Source organism: Lissotriton vulgaris, chromosome 4_1, assembly GCF_964263255.1.
Source record: "Lissotriton vulgaris chromosome 4_1, aLisVul1.2, whole genome shotgun sequence".
Lineage (NCBI taxonomy): Eukaryota > Metazoa > Chordata > Amphibia > Caudata > Salamandridae > Lissotriton > Lissotriton vulgaris.
Window position 1 is genome coordinate 1,866,772,869 of NC_141691.1, and position 14,665 is coordinate 1,866,787,533.

General features: G+C 46.9%; 1 protein-coding gene across 1 annotated transcript in view; it reads right to left on the bottom strand.

Annotated features, from left to right (window-relative positions):
* The window catches only part of FBXO32 (F-box protein 32), a 32,348-nt gene extending 18,587 nt beyond the window's left edge, over positions 1–13,761 (bottom strand). The window contains exons 1-4 of the mRNA XM_086966187.1: positions 13,509–13,761; positions 6,568–6,680; positions 4,837–4,886; positions 3,577–3,669 (exon numbers count right to left, since the gene is read on the bottom strand). Of these exons, the coding sequence (XP_086822313.1) occupies positions 3,577–3,669; positions 4,837–4,886; positions 6,568–6,680; positions 13,509–13,621 (369 nt within the window). The 5' untranslated portion in view covers positions 13,622–13,761. The remainder of the gene's footprint in view (positions 1–3,576; positions 3,670–4,836; positions 4,887–6,567; positions 6,681–13,508) is intronic.
* Positions 13,762–14,665: the final 904 nt, after the last annotated feature.

The following is a 14,665-nucleotide window of genomic DNA, read 5'->3' on the forward strand; positions in this document are numbered from 1 at the left end:
TGCCGTAGTCCAGATGGCTGGTGACGAGGGCCTGGGTGACTGTCTTCCTGGTCTCGGTGGGGATCCACCGGAAGATCTTACGTAGCATGCGCAGGATGTTGAAGCACGACGAGGAGACGGCGTTGACTTGTCTGGTCATGGAGAGGGAGGAGTCCAGGATGAAGCCCAGGTTGCGTGCGTGGTCTGTTGGTTGGGGTGCGCTGCCCATGGCGGGGGGCCACCAGGAATCGTCCCAGGCGGAGGGTGAGGATCCTAGGATGAGGACTTCCGTCTTGTCTGAGTTCAGTTTCAGGCAGCTGTTCTTCATCCATTCGGCTACCTCTTTCATCCCTTCGTGTAGGTTGTTTCTGGCGGTGGCGGGGTCGTTGGTGAGGGAGAGGATCAGCTGGGTGTCGTCGGCGTAGGAAATGATGTTGAGGTTGTGCTGGCGTAAGATGTCTGCGAGGGGGCCCATGGAGACGTTGAAAAGGGTTGGACTGAGCGAGGAGCCTTGAGGAACGCCGCAGATGACTTCGGTGGCTTCCGATCTGAACGGAGGGAGGCGGACTCTCTGTGTCCTTCCGGCGAGGAAGGAGATGATCCACTCCAGTGCCTTCTCCTAGACTCCGACGTTGCTGAGGCGCTGTACTAGGGTACGGTGGCAGACAGTGTCAAAGGCCGCGGAGAGGTCTAGGAAGATGAGGGCCGCTGTTTCTCCGTTGTCGAGCAGGGCTCGGATGTCATCGGTGGCTGCGATCAGGGCGGTCTTGGTGCTGTGTTTTGCCCGGAAGCCAGACTGCGAGGGGTCGAGGGATCCGTTTGTCTCGAGGAAGGCGGCCAGCTGCTTGTTGACGGTCTTCTCGATGACTTTTGCAGGAAACGGGAGCAGCGAGATAAGGCGGTAGTTCTTGAGGTCGGTGGGGTCGGCCGATGGTTTCTTAAGTAGGGCGCTGAGTTTGGCGTGCTTCCAGCTCTCCGGGAAGGTAGCGGTGTCGAAGGAGTTGTTGATGATGTCTCGCAGGTGGGGTGCGATGACAGCGTCGGCCTTGTTGAAGACGTGGTGAGGGCAGGGGTCGGTCGGAGATCCGGAGTGGATGGAGTTCATCGTGCGGATGGTGTCTTCAGTGTTGATCGGAGTCCAGGCGCGGAGGGTGGTGGTGGGGGGCGGGGGTTCGGTTGTGGCGTGAGTCGGTTGAGTGCTGAAGCTGTTGTGTATGTCCGCGATCTTGTTGTGGAAGTAGGAGGCGAGGGAGTTGCACTGTCTTAAAGAGACAGTCCCTCATACATATCCCGCTGTCCCCAACATACAATCAACACTGACAGAACATCTTGGTATGCCACTTGCACAAGCTGTTCCACTTACCATAGCAATCGCTACACTCCTTCCTAGGAGACAAGCATTCTTTCAGCACACTAGCAGGTCAGAAAAGGAGTTAAACTTCTAATAGTCATTACTAGTTCTAAACACAGTACGTGCCAAACGTGTCAGCAGTGCTTGATTTGAGCTGGTGCTTTCAGGTGCTGAGCCCCTGCACTTAATTGGATTCCGGTGCTCGGCACCGGCATCTAATTGTCAACACCATACTTAGAACAGCCTACCGCATGGTGGTGCTGCTCATCTAATCTAATAACTGCCTCCCCAGCCATTCCTTTAGCTTTGGGGACCTGGAATAATCTGAACTGTCGCATTTACGTTGTTTTGCCAGTGATGACAAGGGGGATGGGTGGTGCAAGCTGCAGTGACCTCCTGGTCAGAGCCCTGGCACTTAATATTTTACAAATTAAGCACTGCGCGACAGCATCTGATGGCGCTGGCAGTTCAATGCCAACTCCCATCAGGCAGCATTTTCACGAAGGTCGTTAAAGATGAGCCACAGTCACTTCTAGGCAGAAGTACCAAATGTACTGAACGTGACTTTACTTGGATCCGCCGGCGCGTGATGCAAGAGCAGACTCAATGACCCTGCCTTGGCCGTGGTCTTGAATTGCATGACTGGCGTCGAAGGTGTTGCAAGCAACAGCACCTGCCAGGACAAGCTTGACTTCAGAGGTGGACTCCAAAGCAGCTGCTCGGTCTCATAAGCTGCTGGCTCAACGTAAACAGAGAACAGTTCACCATAAGGCCTAGAGCTGCCGCGTGGAACTGTCCTCTTTACAAGCAGCGCACTGTCCAAATGTTTGGCTCCAAAACAGGAAAATAATGTACTTTAGGATGAAGAGGCAGCGGTGGGAAATCGCATGATGAACATTGGGAAACTGTCCTGGATCCACTTATCACGTGCTAAAAACAGGTGCGCGTGTTGCTATTATTACTGTGCTCTCACAACACCCTGCCACCCACCGTCCTACAAATAACCCAGTTGCTTGGCAGGAGGAACACTCCAAAACATAGTGAATGGCCATTGATAACCTTTCTTCTCTGCGACTAAGTTAGTTTTACCGCTTCACCGTGCAGAGCCAGTCGCTGACCTGTGCGCTCTCATCTATCGGGTAGGGACCCTACGTGTAGGAAGGGACATGATCTCAAAGTTGTGATGGAGGGTTGTCAGCTGCTGGGACCAAATCAATAAAGTAATCGAATGGTTTGTTGGAATAAGGTTGCTTGTAGCTAAAATAGACCTAGCTGAACACTGGCCCGCTGAAGAGGCTCCCGCGATAGGGAAATTAACTAGAGGCACGGGCAATTGTGCCAGAACAGCAGAAACAGTGTATGGAGCGAGAGGGGATCTTTAAAAAAACATACCGAAATGTGGGGCAAATGGTGGGTTTATTCACAAATTGGTGATGTCTGCAACAGCTAATATACCTGTAATTGTTCCGCTGCTTTTTCCAATGGCGACGGTTATGCCAGGCTTTACACTAAATGTTAATTATATGATGTAGCATGATGAACTTGTGCTTAGTACACATTTAAAACCTAAATACAAAGATTTAAATAGGTAATGCAATGCTTGCTTTTTCACCAAAAGCAACCCTTCATGGAAGTGCAATCCCCAATCTAAGAGGTCACTGGGTACAACCATGAAGCCCACAGCTGTTTAAATGTGGCACCGACCATAAATTCCTCATACCTTTCTTAAAGGAATTGTCTGCTTCTTTCTTTCCCTTTAGCAATAAATGTCAAAATACTGTACGTGTTGATAAGGCATGAAGCCCTAGCACCTGGAATGCTACGTTCATGCACAGACAAACAGGTTGGATACTAGGAAGGAAGGCAGGGGGTCATCTGAAGTCTCAACCATTGGAAGGGCAAAGCAGCAGAGTCCTGGATCAATCAAAATGGTATATTAGAAGATCTAAAGGAACTCCTTCCAACTGCATAATGGCATAAAGTTCAGCAATCTTTGCATGATGCGATATGATGCAGTATGCTACGATGCCAGAACCACCAGAGATGCGCATTAACTTCCCATTCAATCGATTATTATTTTTAGGTACCACCATCTTAATGCGGAGGGGTGTAGCAGGTTGCCCATTGGTAATTTAGACTCCCATGGCCAGAAAAGAGCAGCATCCATCGCATCAATGAGGGAACCCCCAGCTCAGTGCCCCTGGCCCATCAAAAGTACTAACTCGCTCCAGCTAGCAGGTACTCACCCGCACCACGTAGTTGAACCGTCTGGAATCCAAAATAGCACTGGAGAAGTCCAGCCGGTTGAATGCCTCTCCCAGGGTGCAGTAGCCGTGCCGCTAAGAGCAGAAGGGAAAAGGAAACAGAACTGTGAGTAAGGAAACACAGTCCAAACTAAAATCCTGTTGTGGAGCTCAAGTGGTTTGCTTTAAAATGGGCTGTGGGCAGTACAAGCAAAAACACAATCTATGTAGCAAAGCTAAGGCCGGCCCTGTTGAGATCAGGCGATACCAAGAGGGGGTATGGCTCTAAACCCCCGGCAGCGGAGAAGATATAGGATTCATATTCTCTTATAAACACCAGATACGGGTTTTTATTTTCGGTTAATAACTGATATTAATAAAACGGTCATGTACTGTTTAAATGCGTTGCGCGTATAGTGCTTGAAAAGCACAACATACGGAGACATTTTTGAATCAATTAGTTTTGCGTAAACATAGACCATGGACATATTTATGAAGGAGCACTGTGACATTTTGTTATATACTCCAGGACAGACTGCATGCGCGTCGTAGGCCCCTTCCTGTCCTGTCGCCCCCCTCAGGGAGGCTTGCAGCTGAGGGGAAGGACGCGGCAAAGAGAAGGGCAAAATATAGGCAAAACGAGGGGAGATGGTACAATACATCCATCAGGAGTGGAGACACTGAATAGATAGGGCGTTGGTGCCCTCCTAATGTTTTGGGGGCCTGCGACCACGCCATAAGAGGGTAACCGATTGCCCTGCCTGTGTTGCTGTTGCTTGAAAAAGATGGTGACCGCGGCATACTGATAGATGGTAACCAAACTCTTATCTTAACTAATGCACTAACACAATGCTTGTCTGGTGCAAAAACAGTACTGCGGGGAATGTTTTTTTTATTTTTTATTATTATTTAAATGTACTTCTAATATTCCCTCCCCCATAAATAGCATGGAAGAGGGGGGGGGGTGTTTTTTAATTTAATAGTAAAAATGTGGATTCTAGGAGGGTCAGAAAGTGCTGTGACTATTGTTGCATCAAAATCATTGTTTTTCACGTATTTAATCGTGCATGCTGTGTGTCCGGCTATAGAGATGTGAGCTGGGGTGGGGGTGGGAGGGGGGAGATGATGCTCCACTGTGCTGAGCGGTCCCGCTGGAGAGCCGCTGAGGTGATGCGCCCTTTGTCTCAGCCCGAAGCGCAGCTGCACGGGGATAAAGGACCAATTCACCCCGTTCGTTTGCAAAAGAACTGGATGGACACTTACTTCTTTTGTGCTCCCCTTGTGAACATAGATCCATTTCTCTTGGTGGAAATCTGTGGAGAACAATGGGAGTCATTATCCGAGCAATATTATTTCAGGAGCTATAAATGGAGACATTGTCTACTCGGCGCGATATAGACAGGATCAAATGTAAGATTGCACATTGTAAGTGGACGTTAATTGCCCCATGAAGTGAATGTTTTAGGTAATGCAGTTACTGCGCTTAGGGCACCTTGAGACGAAAAATACACTAGTTCTTACAGGTGGTGCCAGCAACACAGAAACACACAAAATCTCCGCACCAACCACTCCTGGTCACATTCAGGGAGCGCGGCGAGCGATGGCTATTGCAACATCAGCAGCCACTGAAGAGCCCTAGCCTCTGTGACCCAGGTCTAGCTTCAGCACCCTGAAGGCAAAGCCTCAGAACTGAAGTCTGGTCAAGTCAGCCTTGAACCATGTCCAAGATATCCTTTTTAAAAGGATCTTTGATTGTAATCATGATCTAGTGGTATGGTAGCGCATCAATCCAGCATAGGATCACAGAGATACAACAATTCAAGGCAAAGACAGGCAGGCAGGCCCCAAACAACTCATCGGTCAGCTGACCAGACTTGCATTGGCATGTCTCAATAAAAGATCATCAACAGAACTGTCACAACCGTGTATAACAAAAAAGGGGAAAAAACCCTACACAGCATCATTAACACCGCCCATCATTGATCGTCTCTATAGGTGCGACACTAATACATCTCTACACCGAGGCCTTTCAAACACATTTTAATACGTTTTCGGTCATTACCAGTTTGCACCAAGCGCTTCTATCAGCACTTTAAGTGACAATATACTTATCTTCAAGACCTTCAACACAGACCCCATCAATTTAAATGCAGGCCATGTGAGCTACTCTAGCAAGTGAGTCTTGTTTTGGGCAAACAGATGTCAAGGAAGCTCAAAAGGATTCACACTGCTGAATGCATTTCATAGTCAACCTCATTGACCCTAGCTGATGCTCAATTTTAGCTCTAGAGCCTTCATTCAGACAACGATTACTAACTAAATGAATAGCGGTCAGCCACTAAACACCTTACATGACCATTCAACAAGGTCTTTCCAGCCATCCACAAAACCATCAGGACTACCCTTCTGCACTCCAACAAGGGAAGAAGTCCCCCATGGTCGCAGTTTGACTCGCTGAAGGACGGATCTGATATTTGGTCATCTTTGGATGCTGTTTATACAGGAAGAGGATTGGTCACCTACATGGTCTGCAGTGCTATAAAGTGAGAATATGGTACCCGGCAATGCGATGTGTTACATTGCGTGCTTTCACAATGCGGTCATTACAACGACTGCGTTGTTAGTACGCGAAGGTAAAATCTCGCTTCTGGTAATATTGTAGGTAAAACAACAAAACATGTCAAAAAGGCCCCTAATAAACGTATATGTCTCCTGCTAATCAAAGATCTTATGTCAAATCTTGCTTTTGTGAATAATGTACATAAACAATAAGCATGCCACTATGGCCCCCAGTTAAACGCGCTCTTATGTTCTGCTCAGAGATCTTTCCCTGAATCTTGCTTTAGTACTTTCCTAATATAAAAAGCTCTAGGGTCCTACCAGACAGAAGTCTTCCACGGATGTGGTCTTTGTTAATAGCGCACATATGCGATAAGCTTGCCACAAGTGACCCCAAAGCAACCAGATAAAACACCTTGTGGAAACAAGCCTTACGTTGAATCTTCGCTTTGTTATTTAATAAGTCCTTCTTCCTCTTCTTAGCCCCCACGTCATAGTTGTTGCTGTTGAAAAGGTTCTCCTTATTGAATTCATCCTTCTTGCAGTAACTGCAAATGACAAAGAAGAGAATGCAGTGCAGTGTTAAGGTAGCTACACAAATGATATTACTTGTACAACCTATTCCGGGATAAAAACTGATCAATTTTCATAAATGAAAACCCACACAGACTTCTCAAAAGTGAAAAATTAACTTTGTAACTACTCCAAAACTAGAACTGGCTTGTAATTTTGCAATGGGGACAAGCACCTTCTATTCCTCTTTGTTGCATTTCTATTCAAGTTGAACAAAAGCTGTGCCCACATGTAGGCATCAATTAGAGACTTTAGATATTTTGTAAGGCAAAAATCCTTCTTTCGTCTAAGCAAAGTGGAATCGCATACGTTAACATACCTTGCAATGGAACACAACATTTATATTTTCAGAAATCTCCAAAAATCTAGTTGTTTCATTCTGCTGCAATAGCGCCTAGGGGAAGTAGAGTCCTCAGTTGCTGTAGCCATCACCCTTCTACAGGGCAGGACAGCCACCCATAGGCATCACCGCTCTGGCCATCCTCAGCCTGGAGGAGCACCCATCCGCTCAGCCATTACCTCTGTAGTCATCACCGGCCTAGATGATAAACCATCCACTCACAGCCATTACCCTGTAGGCATCACCGGCCTGGAGGAGAGGCCATCCAGTTGTTGCACACGTCATCGCTTTGCATGTGCCGGTTTGAGAAGACCCCAACATGCTGAAGAGGCTGGTGCAACAGTATCTATCCATCAAGATGAGGCACGTGGCTCCGGGAGAGGCAGCCTTGCAAAGCAATAGTATGAAGGGGGAAGCGGCTGGAAGCAAAATACTTGGCACTAACTGGCGACAACCACTGAAGCTTTAAATACTGGTTGACTGCAACCAGCAACAGTAAACCACTCTCGGTACCTGCAAATAGTTTGCATGCAGCAGATGAGCAGAAAGGTTTAGATTTAACATGAGAAGACTAGATATCTTTTACACCATAATTCGGATGGTGGGGGCAAGAAGAGTGGGGGCGTAGGGGAGGGAGGGCGGGAGTATTCCTGGAAAGGGAGTCTTAACAGTACCTATCACTTGGCTGCTGCAGGAGGCTTTTACTGCCACAGTTTGTTTCCATGCCTTTATTTATCTTTGCTTCAAGGAAGAACATCGCCTCTGTCCTCTGGACAACGCGCCATCGCTAGCACAGAGTACAGTACGATATGTCCTACACTTTAACCCAAGTAGTGTCTTTCACAGGATCTGCTGGTCTTTAAGGAGTACATTATCGGGCACCATTTTGTCAACTCTTCAAAAACAAGCATTGGCAAAGCCAACTGGTTTCACCTATGTCAAATCTATCGACTTTGTCAAAGTGCACAACAGAGAGCGGGAGTGTTGAAGAAGAGGGACTGTAGACACATGCAAATCGATTTTTTTTGTAATTACTTGCAGGAGCCTGCAGCAAGTTAAAGGACACTGGCTGCAGACACAAAGCTGTGCTTGCTCCATGCTTCACGGCAGGAACAAATTGGGAAGCCCCAGGAGAAAGCTGAGGTGAGGAGGAGGCTGTGACAAATGAAAAGCAAGGAAACTAGAGTGACATGGGAGCCCGCCAATGAGTGGGCTCCAAAACAGTTTTAAGATTTTTTTTTTTAATTCATAGGCGATTTCGCAAGTATCGCGCAAGCGCTGTGCAGGTGAAATCTAACCAGGCAGTTTAACTCTCTGCAGCATTTCCATTCTCCTGTGGGGGCGGTATTGCAGCTCAAGGAGTAAGCAGATAACCCATGGTAGGCCAGCCGTCGGTTCTAGCCAGACTCCTATCCCGAACATCCTTAACTTCTGTCTAGTGCCTAGGGTCAGATCTCGCTGAAAAACATTTGGTGGGTTGGCACAGTCATGGTCAGCGGGCATCTGTAGTGTTCCATCACTCCTTTTGATACTTGCCTACAATGTCATACCACCTTGGGAAGTAACAAAGTGATGGTGACAGAAACAATATAGCAGTCACAATATGGCTTCCTAATTATCTGCAGCACAAGACAATTGAAGCCTTTATCACTTGAACCTTGTAGCACTGTTGGCTGACTCGAAGTGTCCCAGTAGGCCATTTCAGGCTTTCAACTGCAGACGAGATGTTCTAGGTATGCGTTCTGATCAGGTTCTGACCAGGTGGCACTGGCAGAAGCACTCCCACCCATTCCCCGATGCTCGTTACATTGTTTCTAGTGGTCTGTATAAAAGGATACTAAGGCCACAACAGGCACACATGCTGCAAACTATTTCTGCATTTGTGGGCATTCAGTGCTTTTCACACATTTTCAGCAGCAGGGCGACTACGTAAACAGCAGTTATGTGCAGTGTTTAGAAATGGCAGAAGTGGTGTATGAAGCGCTATGGATCGCATCCTTCACAGGACCTACCCTGAATATCCGGCTACTGCAATTCACCTCTGACTCTGAGCCCAAAAGCATCATCTGCTGGGTCCCTCAAGGTTTGTCTCTCAGACCGGACCCAGTTCAACACCTACATGACACCCCTGGCTGACATCGTCAGAACCCATGACTTCAACATATGCAGATGACACCCAGCTTATCCTCTCGCTCACGCAGGACCCCCCATCACTAGAACCATCTTCTATAATGCCACGACGAATGCCACCAACTGGATGAAGACCGAATGCCAGAGGCTAAACACAGACAAGATAGAAGGGCTGATTTTTGGGAACAGCTTCCCAAGGGACGACACTTACTGGCCCGCCGAACTCGGCCCAACACCCTCACAGTCAGACCACGCCTGCAATCTGAGCATCAGCTCTGTGTGGCATTCAGCACTGTTCTTAACCACATGATCCTGCCACAAAGGCTGACCTGGACATTGCAGACATGTGACTTGCCAGGTTCTTCTGCAAATCCTACCACTGATCAGAAACTTGGAGTTTCTCTACCCGTGCAGAAGTGCTCTCCTTGGGTCCTCGGCCATCTTGTAGTCCCAGTATACACAAACTCACAGTTTCACAAAAGTCTGCCACTAAAACACAGACGTCTACTCCCTTATGTTTACTCCTACATATGGTATAGATTTCCTGCTCGCATTGGATTCCCAATGAATGGAAGGCTCAATACTGGATTCTACTACAGTCCTAAATTTGAAGCAATTTTGCAATTCAATTAAAAATTACTCATGCAGATTTTCCATACAGTGGAAACCATGCATGCGTAAATCATGCAAAATTTTACATCAGCACAATTCAATTTTTTCCCCGGGGAAAAGCTGCGCTCAAATGTAGAAAAAAAATACCCTACCATCCTAGGTTTGCCTTTTGATGAACAATTGTTCTACCAGACCACAGGTATAAAGAAATATGACACATTTGACTTACGGTCAAGAAATAAGATGCTATACGAGACATATTTGCATCAGAACCTTTTGGAAGGTGACTTGTTGGGCTGTTAATTACAAAAGTACACTAGAAGTACATGTGTGTACTGCGACATGCAATAGTGCAATAGTGAAATGAGTGGAGCTGTTTAAAGACATCCCTGGTCCAAGCTGCATTGACATTCACAATAGTGCTCACATTCTGAGACACACTAGTGAGTGCGCGTAATCAAGGATGCTGGTGTCAGTTCAGGCGGATGGGCTGTGTTACACGACAGCTCCAGAGAAGGGACTAACAGTCACCAACTCCATTTCACAAGGGAGGAGCTTCAGTGCATGTGTGAATGGGCCTGTAGATCTAGCCCATGATGTAAGCATCTGTGGCATCTTAACCTCTGCCAACAAAAACAAGCACTATCAAAGCCAATAAGTGTGGCCTTGTGCTGTCAGTGCTTTTAATTTTTTTCATTGCAAGTATATGCCACACAAATAAAAACCAAAGAAACAATACTGCGACCTGATCTTTTATAGAATTATTATTTGGGGCCGAGACAAGAATAACAAACTAACCAAGCACTCAAATCACAGACAGCTACAATATATTTAAACACTTGTTTACAGCAACTTAAAAAGCAGATAGAAATAAATCCCCAACCAACTAGGCAGTTGAAGTGGAAGCAAAATACATATTCGGTATTTAATTTATTTTTATTTATTTTAAAAATTTATAAAGCGCAGCGTATACCCGTGGGTGTCTTGGCGCTATGACTTGACTAAGGATCTCAGCTTGTTAAAATACAAAAATTAAAAAAAATCAACAAAAACAAAAAAGCACACTTTGAACCAGCGTTGTCACTTAAGTCTAATGAACTGTTTTTATGCAGATGAGAACAACGTGCACAGGCTTTGTGCTGTCTCTCAAAGTGAAAGGAGCCAATAGTTAGTGGGCTCAACCACTGCCCCATGCTGTGGTGGGTGAAAGCAAAACAGGCCAATGGACGAAGCCTGTTGACCAAAAGCCCCGTCTATGTATATTATGTATTTTTGAGTGAAAACAATAGTCTGGCAAAGCAGCTAATACTAAAAAAATATATATATAAGGTCAAAACTAAAAACATAATCGCCCCTTTGACTTATTACTGCTTGTGGTGCACACAAGTTATATAACTTAATATAACTGAATAATTAATATATCTGAATAATTAGGAGATATTAGGTCCTACAGAACTCTAAAAGAGCCTTGAGAACCTCCCCCCCCCCTCTCCAAGGCATTCTAAAGGGTGAAACACGTCCTCTGCAAACACCAAGTACAAAATGATTTAGAACAGAAGCATCTGCATTGAGGTGTCTTTTCTCTAATCCTTCATACTGACAACCTCAGTACCGAGACTAAGCAGATATCGATCAGGAGAACAAGACACAGTAATAATACAAGGTCACCCTGAGGAGGAGTTGGCACAACCCCTGGAGAGTTTCAAATAGTTTTCCAGCAGATTAGTAACAATCTTCAAAGCATTGTGGGTAAGGAGGGAGCAAGCTTGCATAACTCACCAAAACAAGTTTAAATAGGTTCTTGTTTACAATATGAGTTCACCTCGGACTAAGTGCCCCTGTCCTTGGTTTCGGTTTATCATCATGATGCACTCTGGGGGTGCTGAGGTAACACATCTGAAAACAATGATTGATAACAGTCCACCACTGGTGCTGACTGTGTGTCCTTGGTGATGTGACGTCTTCTGTAACATTATGTCTTGGTGGCCTTTCTTTGCTTGCACAAAGTTAGGTAAAGGTTTCGTTTTTATATAGCTCATTTCACGAGGCCTGGTTTGTAAGACGGTGTCCCACTGGCCGCCAAGAGCACGGATCTGAAGCAATTCGCCCAGGATCACATGGTTACATGGTTAAAATGTGGAAGCAGGAATCATAACTCAGGTGCCCTCGCATCGCAGCTGACAATTTAGCCACCAGCCCACATCCTGCAGGGAAGGGGGAAGCTGCACATCACATGCCTGTGACAGAGCGTCTGCGCGCGCCCCCTCCTCCGCGCGCACAGCAACGGCCCAGCTCCCGCCAGCGGCTGAGTCACTGTTTATGCCCGCCCGCCCCCCGCCCTCGCAAAGCAGCTTTCTGGGGATCAACAGAACGCGAGAGCTGAGGAGCGGATTAACCTCTCCAGCCCAGCTGGGCGCTCTGCACGCGCGTATGATATATGGACACTCTCCCAGACGGACATATTTATAACAAAAGAGGTCGTTTTCAGGTTGGCTTGCGATAAAAATCTGTGAATACATCATTGTGGCTCCGATATCTCGGTGTTCGATCAGACATGCAAGGGGCACGAGGGAAGACAGAAATAACAAATGCGTCAGAGCAGACAACGAGGCTCGCCAACGCGGCATCAATGCAGGGGGGGGGGGGGAGGGCTGTACAGAGAGCACCCGTGAAGGGAACTAAGAACACAAAGCAAACGTGCGTGTACATTTCTGGTGCTGGTGTACATCGGAAAACATGGACATCTACTGGGAGGTATGGGTGAATGCCCTGCAGGTACCTTCGGCCTGGGATAGAAAATAGACCTGGGATCTAAAATAAAAGGGTCTATTAGCAAATCAGAAAGCTAAATAAAAAGTTGCCCCCGTTCTTCAACTCGGGGCAGTTCTGAACTTGTAAAGACACGCTGTGTTGACGTTTTGGTATAGGAGACAGCATGCATGTGTGGTTGCTTCTGTCAATGTCTGTGGTGATATCAGGGAAATTAACAGTAAAATACAAACGATCAGACCATGAAACAGTCACACAAACACAAAACTAGCTCACACCACCATCAGACCAGCTCTTCTGCGCTGCCAGGTTGTCCTATGGGCCAGCCCGCCCCTGACACCCGGTGCACAGCAGCGGAAAAGGCAAACATGAATAACAGAGGGCAGGGAAAGAAGGACTTGGAAAGTTGACATCGTCATTTCCTGGTCAAAACGCAGGAGCAGACCGACTGTATGTCTGTGGGCTCCGCTCTGAGTACAACCTGGAACAGCCCGTCTCCTGCAGGCCCCGATGTCTCTCTGGACAGTGGCGATGTAAGATGGCACCGACGGGCAATCCACCTATGACAGGCCTAAACCAACCCCGACGGCACTTGCATTATCCAACTGTAAACGGAGTGCTCTGTTGCTGCCGAGCCACTGTCTCGTTCTTGTGTGTCAAGTGTAACTCACTCTCCCAGTCTTGGCCCACTGCAGCATGTACAATACCCCAGAAGTGGAACCACAAGTACCAGCATGCACAGACAAATCCACACAGGCTCGTATTACCCACGCTCACCTAACATGAGACCAAGCGAGGGCTCAAACTTACATGTTAATACAAGGATATTTTTGTTTTCGGATCGTACAGACACTATAAAGCGCCTGGAAGCAGAACCGTCTGCGAAAGATCCGCCTCGGTGCAGAGTCCGTCTGAGGAAGGACTTTAGTGCGTCTAGCCTCCTCTCACTCACCTGCCGAGGTCATTGATGTAGTTGACTTTCTCTTCCAAAAAGCGTTTCCACCCGTCATCGGTTTTCACCCAGTTCTGCCCCGGGGACCTCCAGTCCTGCCCTAAGAACGGCATCTTCAGGGATGCTGATGAGAGGTGAGTGTGAGGGGGATGCTGCGCGCTCCTCGGCCCGGCCTGGCTCTCGCCCTCTCGGGGATATCTCTCCGCTCTGCTGAGATCTGATTTTCTGCCCGACTGCTCCCCCAAGCTGCATTTATATCAGCTGCCTTTGTTGCCGGAAATGTGAGCTGCTCCGCCCGCCCCCGACTCAAGCACGTGGCTTTGTTGATGCACTAATCTCTGTTGTTGCAAAATCCGCCAGTGGAAACTTTGTACCACGTGGTCCCTGCTGCTGTTGCTACCCGACTCTGCACCTCAAGAGCAGCTGCTCGTCTGCAGCAGGAGCCAGTCAGGAACCGATCAGACACAAAGCACAGGTAGAAGCAACCGGATCTCCGCAGCCAATCAACCCTCGGCGTAGGAGGGGGCAGGATGAATTATTCGTAATTCTTTCTCGCGTCTGCTGTTTGCACTGGTACTGCGCTGCTTGGAACGTCTACACTCCGCATCTCCCTGCCCTTTGGAGAGATTCTCTCTTTCTCTCTTTGGTTTACAATTTTCTATTTTTTTGTGTGTAACTAAGCAGCCCTGGAAATGGATATACCTTCATGCAAAGCCAGTGAAACACCCAGGAAATATGTAACATATATTTGTCCAATCCTCAACTCTTCTTAAAATGTAATCTTGAGGGAATTTGCAACTTGTATATATGTAACTCTAACCGCGAATATCTGTAGTAGACATATGTATTTACTACCTTTCTTATGTGAGTTTAGAGTTTATTTGTTTCGTATAGTTTATATTATTCATGTATGCTGAAGTCCTTATGTAATGTAACTGGTCCTATTGTAAAGCGCTCTGATACTTTCGTGTCAAGTTTGCACTATATAAAAACGCATAAATAAATAAAGAAGGACATCGATTCCCTAAAAAGCCAGGTTTAGAGTAAGTGACATCACATGCTCTTTGACCCCCGATGATATCACTAGAAGGGACATCATGTGACCTTTGATCCTGAAGACATTAACAACAGTGAATTAGAAAAAAAACTAGAATGAA